General features: G+C 37.9%; 1 protein-coding gene across 2 annotated transcripts in view; it reads right to left on the bottom strand.

The window, feature by feature from the left end:
- The window catches only part of LOC149449249 (short stature homeobox protein), a 70,628-nt gene that overhangs the window by 21,793 nt on the left and 26,579 nt on the right, over window positions 1–22,256 (bottom strand). Inside the window, exons 3-4 of one of the 2 annotated variants that reach the window (XM_089693536.1) lie at window positions 19,044–19,110; window positions 15,040–15,128 (exon numbers count right to left, since the gene is read on the bottom strand). In XM_089693536.1, coding sequence (XP_089549662.1) covers window positions 15,040–15,128; window positions 19,044–19,110 — 156 coding nt within the window. The remainder of the gene's footprint in view (window positions 1–15,039; window positions 15,129–19,043; window positions 19,111–22,256) is intronic. The other variant, XM_089693537.1, reaches the window with a different exon arrangement.

The following is a 22,256-nucleotide window of genomic DNA, read 5'->3' as shown; positions in this document are numbered from 1 at the left end:
CAAATCAGGGTGCCTATAGCACCATTTGTGAGAATGATTTACTAGAGTGGTCATTTTTTTAACATTTAGCACATTGGTTAACTACAAAAGATAGAGCATGTAACAAAAATATTATTAAAAATGTGAAATATTCATCTATTAAACTGAGGTTGAGTTTACACCATTGGTATATCATCAGCTGATTTGAAATTCCCTAGTATTTCATTTTTTTTTTTACTTATGTAAGAACTGTGTAGCAATGTTTTAATTTAAGTGGCCTGGATTGTAACATTGTGTCCAGTAGAGATAAGCATACTGGCAACGTTTTGTTCACCTGAGGTTCAACAAATCCAGCAAAAAATCCTCTAACCCTGAACACAGTGCTGAACCCCATTGAAGTATAATGAAGCTGGATATTTTTACTTTTTCTTGCATTCAAGGCAACTTGGTAAGCTCTTTTCTTAGATGAACAACACACATTGTATGTACTGTCACTTCCAAAAAAGGCATGGCTTCCTCCTAATTTTTCATAAAAGATCCTTAATGAAGCATGAACCTTTGGTGGTCAGAACATGCAGGCAGTGAGTTTGCACCACTACCCAGACCTACTTCCTTCAATATTAGGAAAATAATTTGCAGGGGGTAAAGCCTTGCTGACTTCCAAGGCACCTTGTCCCCAGGTTTATGGGAAGAAGGCCCTCATCCTCACTTCCTGTCTCCCAAAAGGGATGTTGGGTTCTGCCAAGAGGACTTATCAGAATCTGTATTAGAAATAAAAAATAAACTATGCTCCGCAATGTAAATCCAAAGTCAGTATCATCATCAAGCAATGTAGATTGAAGTCAATCACAATGACCCTTTAGATTGTAAGCTCCACGAGCAGGGTCCTCCAAATCCTTCTGTACTGAAATGTATTGTAATTGTACTGTCTCCCTTATATTGTAAAGCGCTGCGCAAACTGTTAGCGCTATATAAATCCTGTATAATAATAATAATATAATAATAATGACCCACAGACATGGTGATCTGTCATGCTAATCGCTACTCCTATAGCAAATGACAGATCTCTACCAGACTCTATATATAGACAAGCCAGTGGGGATCCTGGGTAACATCATCGGCCAATCATAGGTATGAGCCTACAAAGAGCTTTAATTTTGTTGCACTAATGCTACTACCACACAATGACATGACACAAATAACAGCCTGGGGTTTAGGCAGGCAAACCTGCCAAATATAGTCAGTTCCTTTTTTCATTAGCTGAACCCCAAGCTCATCCTAAATGTTCTGTTAGTTTCTGCACTTTAACTTTGAAACCTGAGAAAATAACTGACTCAACTTCATACTTATCTCTACTGCACAGTGAATGTACTTCACTGCTTCCCTCTTATAATGCAAGTCTACAGGTCAGGTCAGATGCAATTAATAAAATAGACTAAGCATGTTTATAAGACAAATTGGATCCATAACAAAAATATTAAAACAGTAAAAACAAAATCTGCTTTTATACATATGTCACCATTGAGGTGATTTATTAAAGCAGTGTATTACTTTACATTTGCTCATTAAATTAATTAACCCTAAAATATGTATTTATTTAGAAATACAGTATAGTATCCTTCAAAAGGGTCTTAAACTTTTAGTGTTAAACTGGAACCCTTTTGCTCATGCAAAATAGTAAGGCTCAGCTGTTGTTATGTCAGACAATGACTGGCGCTCCAGTCTTTCATTTAGTTTCCCAGGCTAGAACTGCTTTGCACTGAAAACAGACAGGCAGCCTTGAGTGTTCTAGCAGCCTTGAGATTGCTGTTTTCAACACAGGGAACAGATGATTCAAAGTAACACATATCATCCCTCAGCGTCCAACAGATGTACGACTTTTGAACTTTACAGATTGAAAATTGAAATCCCCTTTAATATAGTCAGTTTTTTTGAAGTAAACACTTGTGCAAAAGTTGGCATATCTTAGTAAATAACCACTTTGGGTATCAATTTGACTGTATACCTTGATGCCCTTTACTTATTGTTCCTAGGAAATAACACAAATTCTATCCTAACATAAGGGTGTTCACACATGCTTTAGGCAATCAAGAAGTGTTCACCTGATAAAATTAATTTATTTTATGATCAGACTGAAAGAAAATTATAATTGACACAAAAATAGGTAATTTTCCAAAGAAGACTCGATTTGTTTACTTTTAGTTTGTCACTTTCATCACAGAGCATCTTGATAACTTTACCTTCTAGGCATTGGAAGAATGCACAACTTTCCCCTTTCCTGCCAGAAGACATTTTACTGTCTATTAAAGAGCATACTTAAAGCCAATTTCTTTTTCTAGTTTTGGATAGAATGTGAAAGAGTTAGACCTTCTGTCAGACAGTCCTAGCTAAGGACATTCATCCTCATGATCTCAAACTAGCAGGAGGAAAGTTCAAAACTAATTTTAGAAAGTATTATTTTACTAATAGAGTAGTTGATTGTTGAAATAGACTTCCAGCAGAGGTAGTGAGTCAGTCAACAGTAAGTGGATTCTATCTCCATGGCAGGAAGTAAAGAAAAATCACAACAATAAAACACAACCTACATAATAGTGTAACAGGGGTTTTAGCCTCTCTCCAAAGTTTTGGCTATAGTTATACCTTAATGAGCTCACATTATTAATTTAAGCCATTTTTGTTGTTGTTTTTGGTAGAGTAAGGAAGGTTTTAAACCTCTGTGAAGTTGTTATTGTTGACATCAACTGGGAAATTCACTCTTTCTATGTAGGCCAATTACCATTGTCATTTCCATTAGGTTGAAAGTGAAGAAAAATTACAAAATTTGACAGGAACAGAAGGGAAATGTTCCAATGAGGGCTTCCAATTGGGACACTTGTTCCTGTGACAGCTGTCTAAGAAGGACTTTCTCTTATTTTGAGAGATTTCCTCTCACTTCCTGTTGTTTCTATGGAACAGGAAGTAAAGGCAACTCTCTACAATGGACATAGTCAACAGAAGAAACCATTTATTTATTTATTTATTTCAGGTACTTATATAGCGCTGTCAATTTACGCAGCGCTTTACACATATACAGTCATGGCCGAAATTGTTGGCACCCTTGATATTTCTCCAGGAAATCATGTATTTCTCACGAAACGTATTGCATTAACACATGTTTTGCTATACACATGTTTATTCCCTTTGTGTGTATTGGGACAAAACAAAAAAAGGGAGGAAAGAAAGCAAATTCGACATAATGTCACACAAACCTCCAAAAATGGGCTGGACAAAAGTATTGGCACCCTTTCACAACTGCGGATAAATAAGAATGTTACAAGCATGTGATGCTCCTGTAAACTCACCTGGGGCAAGTAACAGGTGTGGGCAATATAGAAATCACACCTGAAAGCAGATAAAAAGGAGAGACGTTCACTTAACCTTTGCATTGTGTGTCTGTCTGTGCCACACTAAGCATGGACAACAGAAAGAGGAGACGAGAACTGTCTGAGGACCTGAGAACCAAAATTGTGGCAAAATATCAACAATCTCAAGGTTACAAGTCCATCTCCAGAGAACTAGATTTGCCTTTGTCCACAGTGCGCAACATTATCAAGAAGTTTGCAACCCATGGCACTGTAGCTAATCTCCCTGGTCGTGGACGGATGAGGAAAATTGATGAAAGATTGCAACGCAGAATAGTCCGGATGGTGGATAAGCAGCCCCAAACATGTTCCAAAGACATTCAAGCTGTCCTGCAGGCTCAGGGAGCATCAGTGTCAGCGCGAACTATCCGTCGACATTTAAATGAAATGAAACGCTATGGCAGGAGACCCAGGAGGACCCCACTGCTGACACAGAGACATAAAAAAGCAAGACTACAGTTTGCCAAAATGTACTTGAGTAAGCCAAAAGCCTTCTGGGAAAACGTCTTGTGGACAGATGAGACCAAGATAGAGCTTTTCGGTAAAGCACATCATTCTACTGTTTACCGAAAACGGAATGAGGCCTACAAAGAACAAAACACAGTACCTACGGTAAAATATAGTGGAGGTTCAATGATGTTTTGGGGTTGTTTTGCTGCCTCTGGCACTGGGTGCCTTGACTGTGTGCAAGGCATCATGAAATCTGAGGATTACCAAAGGATTTTGGGTCGCACTGTAGGGCCCAGTGTCAGAAAGCTGGGTTTGCGTCCAAGATCCTGGGTCTTCCAGCAGGACAATGACCCCAAACATACGTCAAAAAGCACTCAGAAATGGATGGCAAAGAAGCGCTGGAGAGTTCTGAAGTGGCCAGCAATGAGCCCAGATCTAAATCCCATTGAACACCTGTGGAGAGATCTTAAAATTGCTGTTGGGAAAAGGTGTCCTTCCAATAAGAGAGACCTGGAGCTGTTTGCAAAGGAAGAGTGGTCCAAAATTCCGGGTGAGAGGTGTCAGAAGCTTATTGATGGTTATAGGAAGCGACTGATTTCAGTTATGTTTTCCAAAGGGTGTGCAACCAAATATTAAGTTAAGGGTGCCAATACTTTTGTCCAGCCCATTTTTGGGGTTTTGTGTGACATTATGTCATATTTGCTTTTCTGCCTCTGTTTTATATTTGTTCCAATACATACAAAGGGAATAAACATGTGTATAGCAAAACATGTGTTAATGCAATACCTTTTTTGTGTGAAATACTTGATTTTCAGGAAAAATATCAAGGGTGCCAACAATTTCGGCCATGACTGTATTGAATATTCACATCATTCCCTAACCCTCAAGGAGTGTACAGACCATGGATTTTACCTATTCCCTGCTTTATGCAAAACTAAAACAAAATGTTGGCTTTAGCTTGATTGTAGTCGTCCCATCATTTTATTTTTTTTTTAATTTAAAAAGTGTTCTTATGTTAACAGATTGCCCGCCGCCCTATAGTAGAACTACTGCTACAGGGCAGCAGGGCTGTGCAAAATTATGTATATATACGTGAGTTGCGTTTACAGGTAGGGAGCGCACACGGCGGCTACAGATGTCAATTGCCGGGTCCCGGCCAGAAATTCCCCGCCAGCACCAGGCGTTCGCCGAGTAATACTGACAGTGGAGAGACCTGTGTAAACAACACAGGTATCTCTCCTGCCAGCAAGAACATGCTGCTGCACAGCAGAGAAATAAACAGCAGCATGTCTCCCTAGTAAAATACACATAGCACATTATGTTAAACAGTACACAGTTAACCTTTTGATCGCCCCAGATGTTAACCCCTACCTGCCCAGTGTCATTAGTACAGTTTCAGTGCTTTTTATTGGGATGTCAGTGGCAGTTAATCACTTCCCACCCAGAGTCAGAATGCTCGCCGCAGTCCCACTATAAGTCGTTGATCGCCCCCATTACTAGTATAAAAAAAATAAAAACAAAAATCCTAGTATATATACTACCATTTGTAGATGCTATAACTTTCATGTAAACCAATTAGTTTACATGTATTGGGATTTTTTTTTAGCAAAGACACGTAGCAGAATACATTTTGGCCTAAATATTTGATGAAATTAGATTTTTTTCCTGGATATGTTTTATAGCAAAAAGTGATAAATATTCTTTTTTTGTTTATAGCGCAAAAAATAAAAACCACAGAGGTGATAAAATACCACCAAAAGAAAGTTCTAATTGTGGGGAAAAAAAATATAAATCTAATTTATGTACAGCGTTGCATGACTGCACAAGTGTCAGTTAAAGCAACGCAACGCTGTATCACAAAAAATGGCCTGGTCAGGAAGGGGAGGTAAATCCTCTGGAGGGCAAGTGGTTAATTTAATGTTCTTTTATTAATATTTTATTTATTTCAAATTAGCAGGTCAGTTAAGAGGACATTATACAGATATCTTTCTGAACCTGATTTATGACTGAACTGCATGCAAGGTTGCTAAGTCAGCATACAATGATTCCTTTAGAAACTCAGCCTTTTTAATGTGACCTCATAAAACTTAAGGTCTCCACACAAGCTCCTGTAAGTCCATCCGGTGTTTCCTGCAATGGGTGCTGGCTGGGCAGGAGTCCATCTAAATCCTCACATACTGTGGATATGCATAAAGAAATGTCCCAAACAGGGGCAGACTGACAATTCATGGGGCCCCTGGGCAATAGGGAATCATGGGGCCCCTGTGTCCTCACCCACACTCAAACCACACCCAAAAAACCCTTTGAAAGGTACCAGGGGCATCTCATGGGGCCCCCTACTGACCCTGGGCCCTCTGATAGTGCCCGAGTGCTCAAATGGTCAGTCCGCCCCTGGTCCCAAACACTGCACACCTAGCAAAGCCATTAGTAAACAGGTGAAAGCAACCTTAGCCATCTTCATCCAAAGCCATGACCCCAAATAGTTTCACTATATTATAAAGTGTGAGCTGGAGTTTGGCTTCAGTTTGTTAGTGGTTCTAAATCTGCTAATACATCTAACACTCCCCTCCTCCCAGAAAGACAATGCAGTTCTCTGTGACTCCTCTATGCACATTCCTCCAGACTGGTGTCTGACTAATACAGGAGGTGTGTTACTGGCCAGATCACCAGGTGAAAACAGAAGGGAAAACACCAAAAAAAAGAAAACTGATGCAGCCACCACATCTAAGGATTGGTAAACTGCAATATACTACATTTTTTGTTTTGGGTTTAATACCACTTTAAGTAAATGAAGTAAAAAGTAAATCATACAGTGGAGATATGGCTAGACATGAAGTGTTTGTTTTTGTCCTTGGATATGTGATCTTCAGAATATGGATAGTATTTACATATCTCCTGCTGAGCATCATACAAGCTGGACATATGACCTGAAAATAATAGTACCAATGTTATATTTTCTTCTCTGTAGGGAATTTTAGAGAATAGACATGTTCTCTAGTAGTCAATAAAGTGTTCTTATTCCTATTCAATAGTTTATAGCAACCAATCCTTTTTACTTGTATGTCTTCAGAATTATTGAGTAAGGCCTCAGTTTTTCATCCAGCATTGGTGATTCGTATAGGGTGAGAATTGCTGCAATTAGCTTGTTTTAACATATTTCTGAAGTTGTGAATTAATAACAGGCTGGGGTCTGGATAATATGCAATAATTTACACCCTGTAATCTGGTAAACTATTGATCAAAAAATTCCTAACATGGAACAAATCCAATGGCTATGGACAATAATAAGACTTTTATAGGCCTCTAATCATATGCCGGTACACTGAGATTGATTTACTAAATAGGTTTGTTTACACATTGCTCAATATTAAAATGCATAGGAAAATGACCTTCCATGCCTGGAAAAAAATATCAATAAAGGGTACATATTTTTCCCAAACGTTTATAATGGTGTATGCATATCCATGTGCTTGTTGACTAAGTTAAAATATAAATAAATATCAGAGGGCTTATTCACACATTCATTTTGAAGTAACTCACATGTTACCACACCGCATTGTAACACACCATACATGCATTGGTTTGTTGCGTTCATGTTCATTTTGAATAGCACCGTGACATACTGCAACTCAATGCACTGCAATGTACAACAAAACACCACTACACAGAATTCCTGGAATTCATGAAGAGTGTTATGTATACTCTTTTGAAATCTGTCTTGTGGTAGTGCAACAAATGGCAGAATTCATATGTTGGGGTCCCCCAAGGCTCTGTCCTTGGGCCCCTTCTCTTCTCCATCTACACCTCCTCCCTTGGCCAGCTGATACACTCCCATGGCTTCAACTACCACCTCTACGCCGATGACATGCAAATCTACCTCTCTACCCCTCGCCTCACACTTTCAGTCTCCGCTCGAATCACCTGCCTACTGAGCGACATATCAGACTGGATGTCACTCCACTTCCTCAAATTAAACCTTTCCAAAAACGAGCTCCTAGTTTTCCCCCCAGCCCACGCCCCCCCCAACCTCTCCATCACGACCAATAACACCACCATCAGTCCCACCCCGCAAGCCAAAGTTCTAGGTGTCACTCTAGACTCCAACCTATCCTTCCAGCCCCATGTCCAATCGCTGGCAAATTCATGCAGGCTCCACCTCCGCAACATCTCCAAAATACATTCGTTCCTATCCCCAGACATTACTAAACAACTCAATCACTCCCTTATTATCTCACGACTCGACTACTGCAACTCCCTCCTCACTGGCTTACCTCATCACAGACTCTCCCCGCTTCAGTCTATCCTGAACTCAGTGGCCAGACTCATCCACCTTACCAACCGCTCCGTATCCGCCACCCCCCTCTGTCATTCCCTCCACTGGTTTCCGATTGCCCAACGCATAGAATTCAAACTACTAACACTGACGTACAAAGCTATTCATAATACTGCCCCAAACTACCTCACCGACCTGATATCCAAATACCACCCAACACGTACTCTTCGCTCCTCACAAGACCTCCTACTCTGCAGTTCCCTGGTCTCCTCCTCCCATGCCCAACTCCAGGACTTCTTCAGGTCTTCCCCCATCCTCTGGAACTCAGTACCCCAATCCATCAGACTGTCATCTACCCTCCTCAACTTTAGGCGCACCCGGAAAACCCATCTCTTCAGGGAAGCCTACCCCGCCCTCACCTAACAGCCAATCTCCTCCACTCCTCCTACCACTCCATCCCCCAATCCCCCACAGCCATTTCCTCCTGTACCATTATCCCCTCCCTCCTAGATTGTAAGCTCCAAGGAGCAGGGCCCTCGAACCCCTCTTGTATTGTATTGTTACTGTACTGTCTCATGTACTGTCTCCCTCTATAATGTACAGCGCTGAGCAAACTTTTTGGTGCTATATAAATACTGTATAATAATAATAATAATATGTCAGATTTATATGTGTCCAATATGTTCATATCATTCTGTTGCAACTTTGGAAGAACTGTCAAAAACATCTCTCCTGCAAAGTAGTGGAGTTTTACAGGCAGAAAGGCTATTTGGAGTAGTTGAGAGAGTAATGGAAACGTATCAAATATCAGTTACAAAGGAACTTAATGATAAAGTTTGTTGCAGAATTAAAAACAATAATTAAATGCGTTGCACAATCAACAATTTACCCCAACATGGAAGAGATCTTATTTGCCTCCACTTTACTTATCACCAATATGGAGGGATTTCTTTATAAATTTGTTTTAACAATAGCACTGTACAGTGAAAGTGCCGCAAATAAGAAGGGTTTCCTGAATTTGCTGCAAGGCTTCCAACTACATACACACCTTCAGAAATGTGTTACAAATGCCTTATTGAATTGCAACCAATGTGGTCCACTGAAAAACCACAAAATATTCATGCATTGCAGCCCATTAATTTTAAAATGCCACAACATATCTCAACACACCAATAAATGCATTTCTTGCAGCACATTGTGAGTTGGGGAAAATGGTCTTTTATATGTACTTGGTCCCTACAGCCATTTTCATAATAAAATAAATTGCATAGATATTGACATAATTAATCTACCTTTTTTTTTTATAATATATCTGATCAGTATACATCTTGATATTCTCTGTACACACTTACACATAACACAAAATATGGCATATATAAGGCACAGGAAGCTAACGAAAGCAATCCTCAATTGAACTCTTAGGTGTCCATTTATGAACCAGCGGTAATAGATCTCTGCTCAGTTCTCCGGCATTCTCGGAGAACACAGTTCTCCTGTGAATGCAGTTTATGAAGCAGTGTAGATCAGTTCTCTAAATGAAGGGAGAACGGTCTACAAACGCCGGAGAACGGTCTACAAACGCTGGAAAATGGCTGGTTTTACTATAATCTCGCGAGATTACAGTAAAAGACCAGTTTACTAAGCAGAGGTAAATTATCGCTGCTTAGTTTGCGGTTCCAGCAATTCTCCAGCTCTGAACTGGAAAATATGGAGGGAGAACACAGATCTCCGGTGAAGGGCTGAACATGTTCTCCGCTGATCTCCTGAGTGTCATAAACTGTGAATGACCAGAGAATAGCTGCGATCCTCTGAATCGCAGCTATTCTCTGTGTCATAAACGGACACCTATCTTGGTTAAGAAAAAAGTAGGTAACAGAGTTGGATCATTGTGCTCAAAATCAATGAGCCATGCCAATGTGTGCAATGCACCACACAAACAAGCCATTGGAGCTAATTAGTATGGTGAGGCTAACTTACTATAGCAGTTAGCGTCAAAACGATGTGTGAATATTCATTTCAATTATTCAAATCATATGAAAGTGATCATTAAAGTGAATAGCCACACCATTTTTTGAGTGAAGATTCTCAAATCTTTTAGTAATTCAGCCCAGTTGCATGCAAGGGAACTTTGAGCTCAATAAATCAGATGCTGTGAGTGAATAGGTTATTACGGCATACCTGTTGGCACTTTTTTATATTTATAGTATTAATAATAAGAAGAAACTTAGAAACATAGAAAAGTGAAAAATACTGGATACTGCAGAGCTGCATGGAGAAGGATACATACTGATGGATGATTGGGTGAATAAAGTAAATACAGCTTCCCTGAGCTAAGTGAAAAAATGTGGACTGCTATTGGTAAAACCCTCCTTTTTAAATTTCTCTTGGTCCTGAAACTTTCTGCAACAAAATTGCAAACAAGTACAGAAATGCTCTAATAGAGTATAACAGAAGTGGAGAATTCATTTTCTTTTACCTTTTTACTGTTTTATAGGTTATTTGGCACATATATGGTGGATTAAAATAATTATCCAAAGTTACAATTATTTAACTAAAGTGAGAATAAATTACACATTTGAGCAGAAAAAACATTAAAAAAGCTAAAAAATGAATGTAACATATCTTTGCGCTAGCCCACCAATATCACTAATAAATTCATGCCATTAGAAGACTGCCTATCATCACCAGCAGAGAAAATTAAATATATTTTCAGCTCGTTCTAAGGTTCTGTGTGGCACAGTGTAAATTTGTTATAAGGTACTCATGTTTGTCTTCATTTTCTACCATAAAAATCTAGCTGAAATGGCCAACAAAAAATGAATTTGACTGAAAACGTTTGTTTTGGACATCTGTCCAGCAACCACATGTATGCTCGAAGTTTGCCACTTTCTCCACACAAACATCAGTTAGTCAATACAACTTTAGGTGGCCAACCATTTCATAAAGTCCCCACTGTATTGTAAAAATGAGCGACAGTACTTATCTGTTTCACAGAAAGTCAAAAAAAGCTTTCATAAGCTAGACACACGCAGTATTTGCCATTTTTGTTTTTCTGAAAAGTTCATTAATAAATATGAGCCATTTTTAGGAAGCACTTGGTTACCACACAGTAGCACTTACATCTAGACTGGTTTAAATGCCTTTTCCCCACATCATCAAAAAATTTAGAAAATTCACACCTGGAAATTAATATAACTTGGACTACAGTCTTGCCCACAAAGAAACACACAATATCAAATTGTTCTCAAACTGTAGGAACAAATTAACACTCATATGGTATATCTTGAAAAGTGTAATGACAAGTCAGATGTAAATAAAAATGCAGATGTATAATTATAATAGCAAAGTTGCCATTAGTCACTGGCTAAAACGAAAGGTTTTTATTACCCATAATCTATTGCATTTTCAGAGGTTCTCAATGAACATTAATAGTTGAAGGCTCATACATTTGATTTTTATTAATCATTTATGTGTTTTCCAAAATGCATTAACAGACAAGGAAAAATTCCAATAGTAACCAACAATTTCTCATGTTTCATTTTTATAACATGCTTTTCCCCCTGCATTTTCAAATAAACTGTAAATGAATGAGCCATAGCTCCATTAGAACAATAAGTAAAATGACGACAAATGTTTTAGAATTAAAATGTACAAAACATACTGTATATTATTTTATAACTGCTATTACTAGCTTAGTGATTTTGTCTTTGTGCTAAACATTCAGCTACAAGGAACATTTTTTTACAATTGATTAGTTGTTTAAATTGAAAAAGAGAACATGGATGCCCTGAGTTTCCTAGCTTCAGATCTGTTTCTTTTTTGAATAGTATTGTTAACAACCCTGCAAGGTAATAGCAGTGAGATCTATTCAATAAAATATTTAAAGGAACATCATTTGCAGAGAAGGGAAACAGATATAGATGTTACATGTATATGAACCCTACAATTTTAAATAAAATGTTTATTTTAAATTAAAACATTTGTTTTGGTTGATTGGTTTCTATGCACAGCTGCACCATATTTTGCACTCTGCAGTTTTAGCAAATCAACCCCATGTGAAGGTCAGTTTAAGATATGTTTGTGTCCCTTTTATTAAAAAAAAAATCTATCCTAACTGGTTTACCTTTCATGAAGATCTAAACATGTAATAGCATACAACATCTTGTGCTACCATAGTTCTATGACAAAAAATAACCTTGGGGCTGCTATAAAATAATATAAAAAAGATTACACTACTTCTTACTAAATTGATTAAAATCACATTGGTCACTCTGGTATAGAACCAAAGCATGATCTAAAGAAAATTATAATAAATACGTAGCATATTTCTAAACTAACTTTATATGTATTGCTTACACCTATCTTTTTAACATTTTCCTTAGTTTGTAATTTATGTAAAATTTGAATTTACTACCAATTAGACATAGGCATGTTACTACCTTCTTGAGGTATCAAAAAGGTATATTCTGGTTATCTTCTAGAAAGTAAGACATTAATATTGTAAATCATAAGACTGCACAAGCATTGCACACATTGCTAAATGCAGTTAAATGTATGCTCCATTTTTATCTTAAAATTCAAAATGTATATTTTTATATTTTACCACTTAAGCCCCAAATTCTATTTTTTTGCCCTGGGAAGTCATCTGTGGTGTCACACAGCCATCTTTAAATAAGTCAGAACTGATCAAGCTTGCCCTGCCTACCCTTACAGCAACAGTTCACTACAATAAAAGAGATAAAATAGATATTTAATGCAAGTGATCTTTTGCTGCTAAGGAGCATGGGGCAGTGGCTGGATCAAGTCTTCCCTCACCTCCGTGAAGAAAACAATTGTAAAAAAAAAAGAAAATGTATAAATGAAGAACAAATAAGACATGTACATAAATAACAAACAGAAAAATAGTAAAAAATAAAAAATCCTCTCCCCATTAATCCCCAGAATGGATGTCCCCAGAATGGATGCTCTGGATGACATTTTGCATTACTGTGTGAGTGTCAAACGCTGACATAAGTGAGCATAAGTGTCAAGCAGAATTTTAGTGCTCACAAACTTATGAAAATGTTGCCTCCGTGCTCATTTCTGTCCAAACCCAAATTGTCCAAAGCAGATTTGTGTTGATTGTTCCTGTGTATGTTGCAAAATAATGCTGAAAAAAAGTGCCCCTATATTTCACCACTTCCCGTCCTTTAGGCTATTTATAAATGGCCTAAGGTTGAAGTTGTTATACTGAGATCATGACTACATCTACAGTCATGATCCCCGTATCGTTTTTTTTTTTCAACCGGCGATCCTCTTTTTAGTAAAAGTAATTTGAGTGGCTATACAGCCGCTGGATTACTTTTACAGACCGTGGAAGGGGATGCCCCTGCTGCCGCCTTTACCAGGCTCTTCCGATCAGGGAGCCCAGTAAAGATGCAACCTGTGGGATCTGGTTTCTGGGACACAGTAAGAGGAACTGATGTTGCTCCTCCCACTGTGTGATGTCAGAAACTGGAAGCAATGAGGATTTCATCACTTTTGATTTCAGTCTTATGTAAACAAAACATTACTGGCTTGTGCAGGCATCAAACATATCAAACAGATCAAATGGTGAACGCACCACACATGTGAGGTATCACTGCAAATGTCAGGGCAAGAGCAATGATTCTAGTTACAGACCTCCTGTTTAATTCTAAATTGGTAACCTGTAAAGGCTTTTAAAGCATCGCCTATGAAGATTTTGAGGTAACGTAGTTTGGCGTCATTCCATAAGCATACACAATTTTAAAGCATGACATGTTTGGTATCTATTTACTCGGTCTAACATCATCTTTTATAATTTACAATTGGGTATTATATGGTGGTTTTGAGCATTAAAATTCATTAACATGCATTAAAAAAAAAAGATTGCGTTTAAAATCCACTACGCAAATATTGTGTGATATAAAAATATGCAAAACCCACCATTTTGTTTCTAGGGCCTCTGATTTTTTTAAAAATGTAGTTTTCCTTTAACAAAATGCTGTTTTTTTACATGTAGGAGTGGAATGTCAGAATTTGCACAGACTGGATAAATAAAATTTTATTTGAGCCATAAAAATCACACTGTATCATCATATCATAGTGCTATCATTTTAGTTGAAAGGCTTTTACTGTCATATTTCTTCCTAATTAAAACATTGGAAGGTAAAATCTATGTATCCATATCTGCTACCAAATTAAAGCCCAGCCTGTACTGAATTAAAAGATGTATAGCTTAGAGCAGACTAGAAAAGCTAAACATTATATGGTGCAAAACTGAGACATCTCCAATACTAAAAATAAACCACTCTGGAACCTAAGGGTGAAAAGTGGGGAATATATTTGCCAAAAAAAAGGAGAGCAAATGAAAAGGCTGCCTTTTAATATTCAATATTTTTTTTTACTTCATGAATTACAATCTAATCCAACTAGCATTCATTGAGCATTCTAAAATTAACCAACATTAGCATGCCAATGCTAACTGGCAGTATCTGCAACTATGAAATTATCTGTAGAACAATGACTGAAAACAATTTACAATGCAATGCAGAGACAGATCACATTTTCATTCTTCTGTATGAACAACTGTGCTGGCCTTCTGTCTAGGACTGTTACCAATGTTACAACAGTGTTAAGCTATAATTACCTTACATGAAGACCTGGCAGTTAGAAAACATGTACTCTATGTCCAACATCTATAAAAAAAATAGCTGAAAGGAAAAGCAGTCCAGCATGCCCATATCAATCACAGGCTAGCTTTCATGTTATTGTTTGTGCCAGACAATCTGACTGCTTTAGGTAGCATCTCTTTTTGTTAACTGTAATGATTTTAAATATTGTCTAAAATGTTGAACATAATACATTCTAGGTATTGGGCTTTATATTCGAACCCACATGCTTTCCTCCACCAAATGCAAATAATAAATGTGCTACCTGTTGGAAAGGCATCCTCAACGCTCCCATGTTCACATACGGCGCAACCCTACATGTTTCTAAATGACTTGCTGTTCCCAGAATCACACCTGAAAAAGGAATATAGGTCAGTGCTGCTTACATTTGTATTGGACTAGCAGGTGTAATCCCTTTTCTAAACCAAGAGGATAGGTTGCAATCTTTTAGGAATAAGTAATTAGAAAACCATGCCCACCCAGAAAAACTGCTAACTCTGCCATTTGCTTATTCCTCTCACAGTAATTTTGTGTGATCATACAGCTAAGTCTCTCTTACTTAAAAAAAAATGTCAACAGTGCTGCCAACATGTATTTGGGATTCAAAAATACCCAAATGTGGTACAATCTCCAATATATGTGAATGCAATTTTGAATTCTTATCTTATGTTCTCATTTAAACCATGGTTACACGATTTGTAATGAAACAGTAGCCAATTTCAACTCTTGAAATTAAATTCAGATTACCATTGTTAGTCAGAAAAGCCTCTTTTGTGCACCACCCTTGCAAGCCCTGAGTTTATAGTGCGCTTCCTCCACCATCATTCTCTCTCACTAACCTCCCTCAAGCTGAATAAATATCTTTTTTGTGACATCAGGGTTCATTTAGGTGTGATTTATTCCCATAGTTTGGGAAATCCCAAATTTTGTAACCAGGTGAATCTGGGATCAAAGGAAAGCACACAAGAGTCTTTTCTGACTAACAAATGTAATGGCAGGCACCTCACCATCTTATCTTGGGCAGGACAATTCTGGTTCTCTTTCATATTAATATAATGCCTAAATAGGACTATTCACAAATGATGTATGCAATGTTTTATGTAGAGCTAATGTCAGACAGCAGATACCTGACCATACCCTTTGTGCAAATTACTACTGATCCAAAAGTGTTAGGTCAGCAAAATAACAAAAAAGGAGGTTGCCTATATTGTGGCTTCGTTATTTTAGATTTGATCAGTGGATTACACATGTTGCTCTGTGGGTCTTACTCATGTCAGGTTTGACTTGACAGTGCCAAAGAGGTAAAATATGTAGAGCTTATTATAAAAAAAACTGGAGCAAAGTGTTACCCTTAGCAGGCAGTTACATATATTGCTTAATTTTAAGGATTGCGCACTTGTTATACTTCTCTAGAATAAGGAGTACTGTGGGTTCTCTAGATAGTATACGGGCTCTGACATTCAGACTTGTGTTGAATGACCCTGAAGTGCTCAGGACTAAGCATCTGCATGCTCAGGATCAGATTCCTACCATCAGGAGCCAAGTGGGGAGTTAATGAGAATTTTCAGCCCCCATTCAAGGTATTCAACAGGGTCTATTTAGTGATGTCCTAAGATGGACCTATCCACAAAGGTTTTGTGCAAGAGGCCAAGCTTGAATGTATGTTAGATCACAAGCAGTAAATATCCCATCAGAGGGTGAAATGATGGTCATCTGATCGCTCCCTGGATCATTCAAAGAACCAAGGCACTGTGACAGTGGCTCAAACCATCTGCCTTTTGAGACAGATATCACATACCAATAAAGTTAAGTAATTAACCGCTTGCCCTCTTGAGAATTTACCCCCTTTGCATTACTTTAACTGACAATTGCGCGGTCATGCATCGCTGCACCCAAATGAAATTTACATCCTTTTTTTTCCCACGAATTGAACTTTCTTTCAGTGGTATTTGATCTCCTGTGCATTTTTTATTTTTTGCGCTATAAGCAAAAAAAGATCGACAATTTTGAGAAAAAAACCTATATTTTGGACTTTTTGCTATTAAACATGTCCAGCAAAAAAATTTACAAAATCTAATTTCGTCTTCAATTTAGACCAAAATGTATTCTGCTACATGTCTTTACTACAAAAAGAAATCCCAATACGTGTAAATGAATTGGTTTACGTGAAAGTTATAGCCTTTACAAATGGCAGTATAGATAGTGGAATTTTTTTTTTCTAGTAGTAATGGCGGCGATCAGCGACTTTTAGCGGGACTGCGGCGGACATTCTGACACTAGGGGGGAACTAACTTGTCACTGACACCCCAATGACACCAATACAGTTATCAGTGCTAAAAAAAACACTGACACTGTACTATTGGCACTGGGCAGGAAGGGGTTAATGTGAGGGGCGATCAGAGGGTTAACGGTGTGCTAGGAGTGTTTTACTAGGGGGCGGAGGTGTGCTTAACTGTAAGCACACTGATCAGGATGGCTGTACTGTGCACAGCCACCCCCAGCAGTGTGCTCGAGCTGACAGGGAGGAAGACTGTTTGTAAACAAAACAATCTTACTCCCCATCGGAGATCCTCGGTAATCATCGCACGCGCCCCCTACCAAGAAATGCAAAATGACGTATATATACGTGATTCTGCACACAGCTGCTGCCCTGTAGCAGTATATCTGCTATAGGGCAGTCCTTAAGCGGTTAAATAATGAAAAACAAAAATAGAAGACCTCATACACATATTACTAAATGTGTATACGTGGTATAAACACACTTATACTTTGATATGCTACTTATTAAAGCGCATTATATGCACATTTCCCATTGTTATGTCTTTTTAAAAACATTGCAAGTACTGAAAAATATCTGATCCTGCCAGGAATGCAGTGATCTCCTAGCTTTCTGTAGTGAGTTGCCTGCACTGGCACTGCTGCACCAAAATCCCCAACAGCACTGTCAGCCCTACCAGAGTTCTTCTCTGCTAAACTATATCAGTGTAGCACAGTATGGTAGAGCCAATGTTGACAGACCTATACAATAAGTTAGGAACTAACTGCATTTCTGGCAGATATTTTCATAACTTGCAGTGTTTTAAAGAGACATCATATGGGTAAATGTGCATGTATTAGTGAGACAATTAGTTTTTTTTTCCCACACATGCACTTTAAATATTCTTGCCCACAATACAGGTGTTAGAATACATGGGCATAATCTTATTTTAGTTCTATGTTAGTTAAAGGTTTTTAATATACCTTAAATTACAATGTTGATCATTTTCAGTTTTCAGTTGTCTTGCAAGACAATACTGTACTTAAGCCTGGTGCAAATGATGAGAAAATCTGATGAAAATAAAACACTTTCGGAGAGATCATCCAATAATCTGATCATTAGTGCACAGCTTTTGAGAGCCGATCACGACAGTTCAAGAGAAAATATCCAAAGGGACAACCATGAAAATTTTTCTTGCAAGGTAACAGAACAAATGATTTTCATGTAATTAGTATAATATTTGTACAAAAACAATCAAGTGACCAAGACCTCGCATGTTTAGGAAAGGAAATAATACATTATAATACAGTAAAATACATTACATCACTCTTGAAGTTGTATTCTGTCTTACGAAAATTTTCGTAACTTTAGCAACCTATCCGTTTTTGATATGAGATTAGACTTGCAAAAAAAAAAAGGACAATCATTCATCCAATATTGTCATCATGTGTACTAAGCTTTAGGCCCAGTGATAGGATGCTCAAGCTCAGTGCATTGTGGGAAAATTGGTGGGGCTTGTCTATGCCCCAAAACCAGAAAGTGACAGCTGAGGAGACTCGTGGGTCTCAATGTTTGTAGAGGAGAGATGGACACTACAACTATCAGTAATTTTTGTGCTGATGCAGTTTTGTGCCTTTTAATGATATACTTACTTTTTCTAGGGGTACTTTTGAACTTACGGGTCAATACTGGGCTCAGGGCACATGGTGCCAAACTGATTAAGCCTAAGTAGTTGCTATGTACTACTACTTCATTTATGAACTGCTTCCCTTTGCCCCAGTTTTTGTAAATCCACCCTAGTGCGTAGTGAAGCCAATATTTTTTTACTTTTCTAGGTTACTGTATTTGCACAGTTAAGAGTTGGTTAAGTATCAGTTGCGCAGGAATGGTAATTGCTACAACTTGCAGATAATGTTACTCTACCTAATGGAAAAATGGCAGGTAATGTTTAGAAAGAGATGGCTGAAAAGGTGTGTATCTTGAAAAGAGTAAAATTTGAACATGTTACTCACCATACCCACCTTTATGCATTTGGTTTTCTTGTTTTCTACATTTTGCTCTTCGGTTCTGAAACCATACCTACAAAACACACAGAGGATTAGTGTTCTATCATAATTATATCCAGTATCAATTTAAAAAAGTAGATTACAGATCTCCAAACATCAGTAGGAATGTATACCTTAAGAAATAGGATTTAAAAAAGTAATGCTACTGTATTTTATAATTATATCAGTATTAGTCAATGTATAGTCTTGTGCAGGGGCGGACTGACAACTCATGGGGCCCCCGGGCAATAGGGTATCATGGGGCCCCTGTGTCCTTGCCCAAACTCAAAAAAGCCAATGAAAAAGGCACCTGGGGCATCTCATGGTGCCCCCTACTGACGCCGGGCCCTTGGGCAGTGCTCGAGTTTCCAAATGGTCAGTCTGCCCCTGGTCTTGTGTTCATCAGTAAAAGATTACAGACCATTACAAAGTGGCAAATAAAATGTGTATCTTTTGTCCTGATTTTGCTTGCTAAACATTGCTCGATTTCTATACTGATTATTGTTTTTGAATCTATTGCAACAGATTAGAGTTCTGAGCACAGGGCTTCAATAATTGCTAACAACTCATGTTGCCTTTCTTCCTGATAGAACCTCAGTTATGTAGATTAGTAGCAGCTTATAGGAAACACAGAAATAATTTCACAGTCGATTCTGAAGAGAGACCTAGAAAACATGACTTGTTGATAGTCACTAATGATCAGAAGTGAGGACCACTGCTACAAACTGAAGAGGCTGAAATTTCAAAATTTAAATAAGATATACTTAACAAAGAATCGGAATTTGAAAGTAATATTGCCACTGCCAGACTGTGCATATGGCAATAATAGAACATATTCATTCAGAGTGTAGCTATGGAAAACAAAAGTATTTATTCGGTTACAAAAAAGAGTTTATCTGTCAACATATCAAACCAAGAGTGCAATTCTATTACTGTTATTCCCAAGCTGTGCGAAGATTTTTTTAATTTTGGATATGTTTTTAAGGCATGTGACCAAAAAAAAAAAAACACTTGGTTGTGAATTGTTGCAATCAATCACACCAAACCTCCTCCCAACAAATTATTACAATGTGAATTAGAGGGGGAAAGATGCGATTGAAACTCATCAAGCAATCCTTCTCATCTATGGCAGGCTATAAACAATAATGAAAGATTTTGTGCTCCACAGGGCAAAAGTCCAAATGTTGTGCTTAACACTTTTGTGTGTGCTAGTCTTTAATTCTAAGTTCCACACAATTGCTTCCAGCTTCTTTTGAACTGACTACAATAACTAAGGCAATCTCCCTTCACCTAATATACAGGAAGGCAGTACCTAACATTAAAGAGAAGAAGTACATACCCACAATCCACCTCAAGCCTATGTCATTTGCATGGTCTTCAAAATACAGATCATGCAGTTACAAATGTATCTTTTAAAGTCCAACTAAATAACAGAAATCATTATGCAGGCAGATAGACATTTTACTAATAACCCTCATTTTTATAATTGTACCTCTACTTTCCTGTTACACCAATCGTTCAGAGTGTTTAAACATGACTGTGCATTACAGTAGCCACCAGAGCTAGTTCCAGTGCATTCAGTAATCAGCACTAGTACCAGATCTTATATTGTAAAGTGCTGAGCAAACTGTTGGTGCCATATAAATCCTGTATATTAATAATAATAATCTGGTCAGACATGCCCCTTCCATTCTTCTGTAATGCAAGTCTGCATGAAGACATTTCAATTGAGTAGTGTAGCTGTTACTCAGCTAGACAGGCACAGAATATTGGAGCTGTATTTACACTAAGAGAAACAGCATTGTATGGCATTTCCAAGCAGGATACAGTCACAAATCATTGCAGTCATTAACCATTTGCCCTCCAGAGGATTTACCCCCCTTCCTGGCCAGGCCATTTTTTGTGATATGGAGCTGTGTTAAATTAACTGACAATTGCGCGGTCATGCAACGCTGTACATAAATTACATTTATGTTATTGTTTTCCCACAAATAGAGCTTTATTTTGGTGGTATTTGATCATGTCTGCGTTTTTGAGTTTTTGTGCTATAAACAAAAAAGACAGTCAATTTTGAAAAAAAAAACAATATTTTTTAGTTTTTTCTATAAAACATTTAAAAAATAAAATTTCTTCATAAATTTAGGCCAAAATGTATTTTGCTACATGTCTTTGCTAAAAAAAAATCCCAATACGTGCAAAATAATTGGTGCACGTGAAAGTTATAGCGTCTACAAATGGCGGTATACACTGGAAATTTTTTTTTTTTTTCTTTACTAGTAATGGTGGCGATCAGTGACTTATAGTGGGATTGTAGTGGGCATTCTGACATTGGGTGGGAACTGATGGCCACGGACATCTCCAGAAAACACTAATTCAGGGATACTTGCTAATCAAAGGCACTGACATTGTACTAATGACACTGGGTAGAAAGGGGTTGACACCTGGGGTGATCAAAGGGTTAACTGTGTGTTGTGCTTACACTGTGTGCTGTGTGCTGTTTTACTAGGGAGACATGCTGCTTTCTCTCTCTCTTCTGCGCAGAGAGAGAAAGCTGCATGTCCATGCTGACTGGAGAGAGACCTGTGTTGTTTACACACCGATCTCACCCTTCTCAGCTTTAGCAGTGATCACTGAGTGCCAGCTGAAAATCACCAGCCGGGACCCGGTGATTGACATCAGCTGCAACCAATGGCAGTGCATATATATATATATATATATATATATATGTGTGTGTGTGTGTGTGATTTTGCACAGAGCAGCCACCCTGTAGCAGTATATCTGCTATAGTGTAGTAGGCAAGTGGTTTTAATGTTCAGTTTATTGAGATTGATCCAGAAGGTCCAGATATAGGCAAAAGTGATCAAAGTTTTCAAAAATAGCAGATCTTCTATCCTACAAACATGACTTGGAAAGTGGTGCCTGATTTTATCCCACAATATTATATCTTTTCATTAGCCAAAAATGTTAGGCTTTCATGTAAAGCTCACACATTCGTTAAAAGAAATTTATGTTGACTAAATATGGAGGATACCAATGCTGAACTCTCCTTTTGAATATGCTGATTGGCTGGCTGTTATGTTAATCCAAACACTTTGAAAACAAAAATGAAACCACATTTATGGTCACAGAGAAAGGTAATATAAGAAAAGCTGCTTACACAATACGTGATATATCATATCA

The sequence above is a fragment of the Staurois parvus genome, unplaced genomic scaffold, assembly GCF_062004578.1.
Source record: "Staurois parvus isolate SC_StPar_1 unplaced genomic scaffold, SC_StPar_1.0 ptg000634l, whole genome shotgun sequence".
In the NCBI taxonomy this organism is placed as follows: Eukaryota; Metazoa; Chordata; class Amphibia; order Anura; family Ranidae; genus Staurois; species Staurois parvus.
The sequence above is the reverse complement of the archived record's forward strand: the minus strand, read 5'-3'. Positions and strand labels throughout refer to the sequence as shown.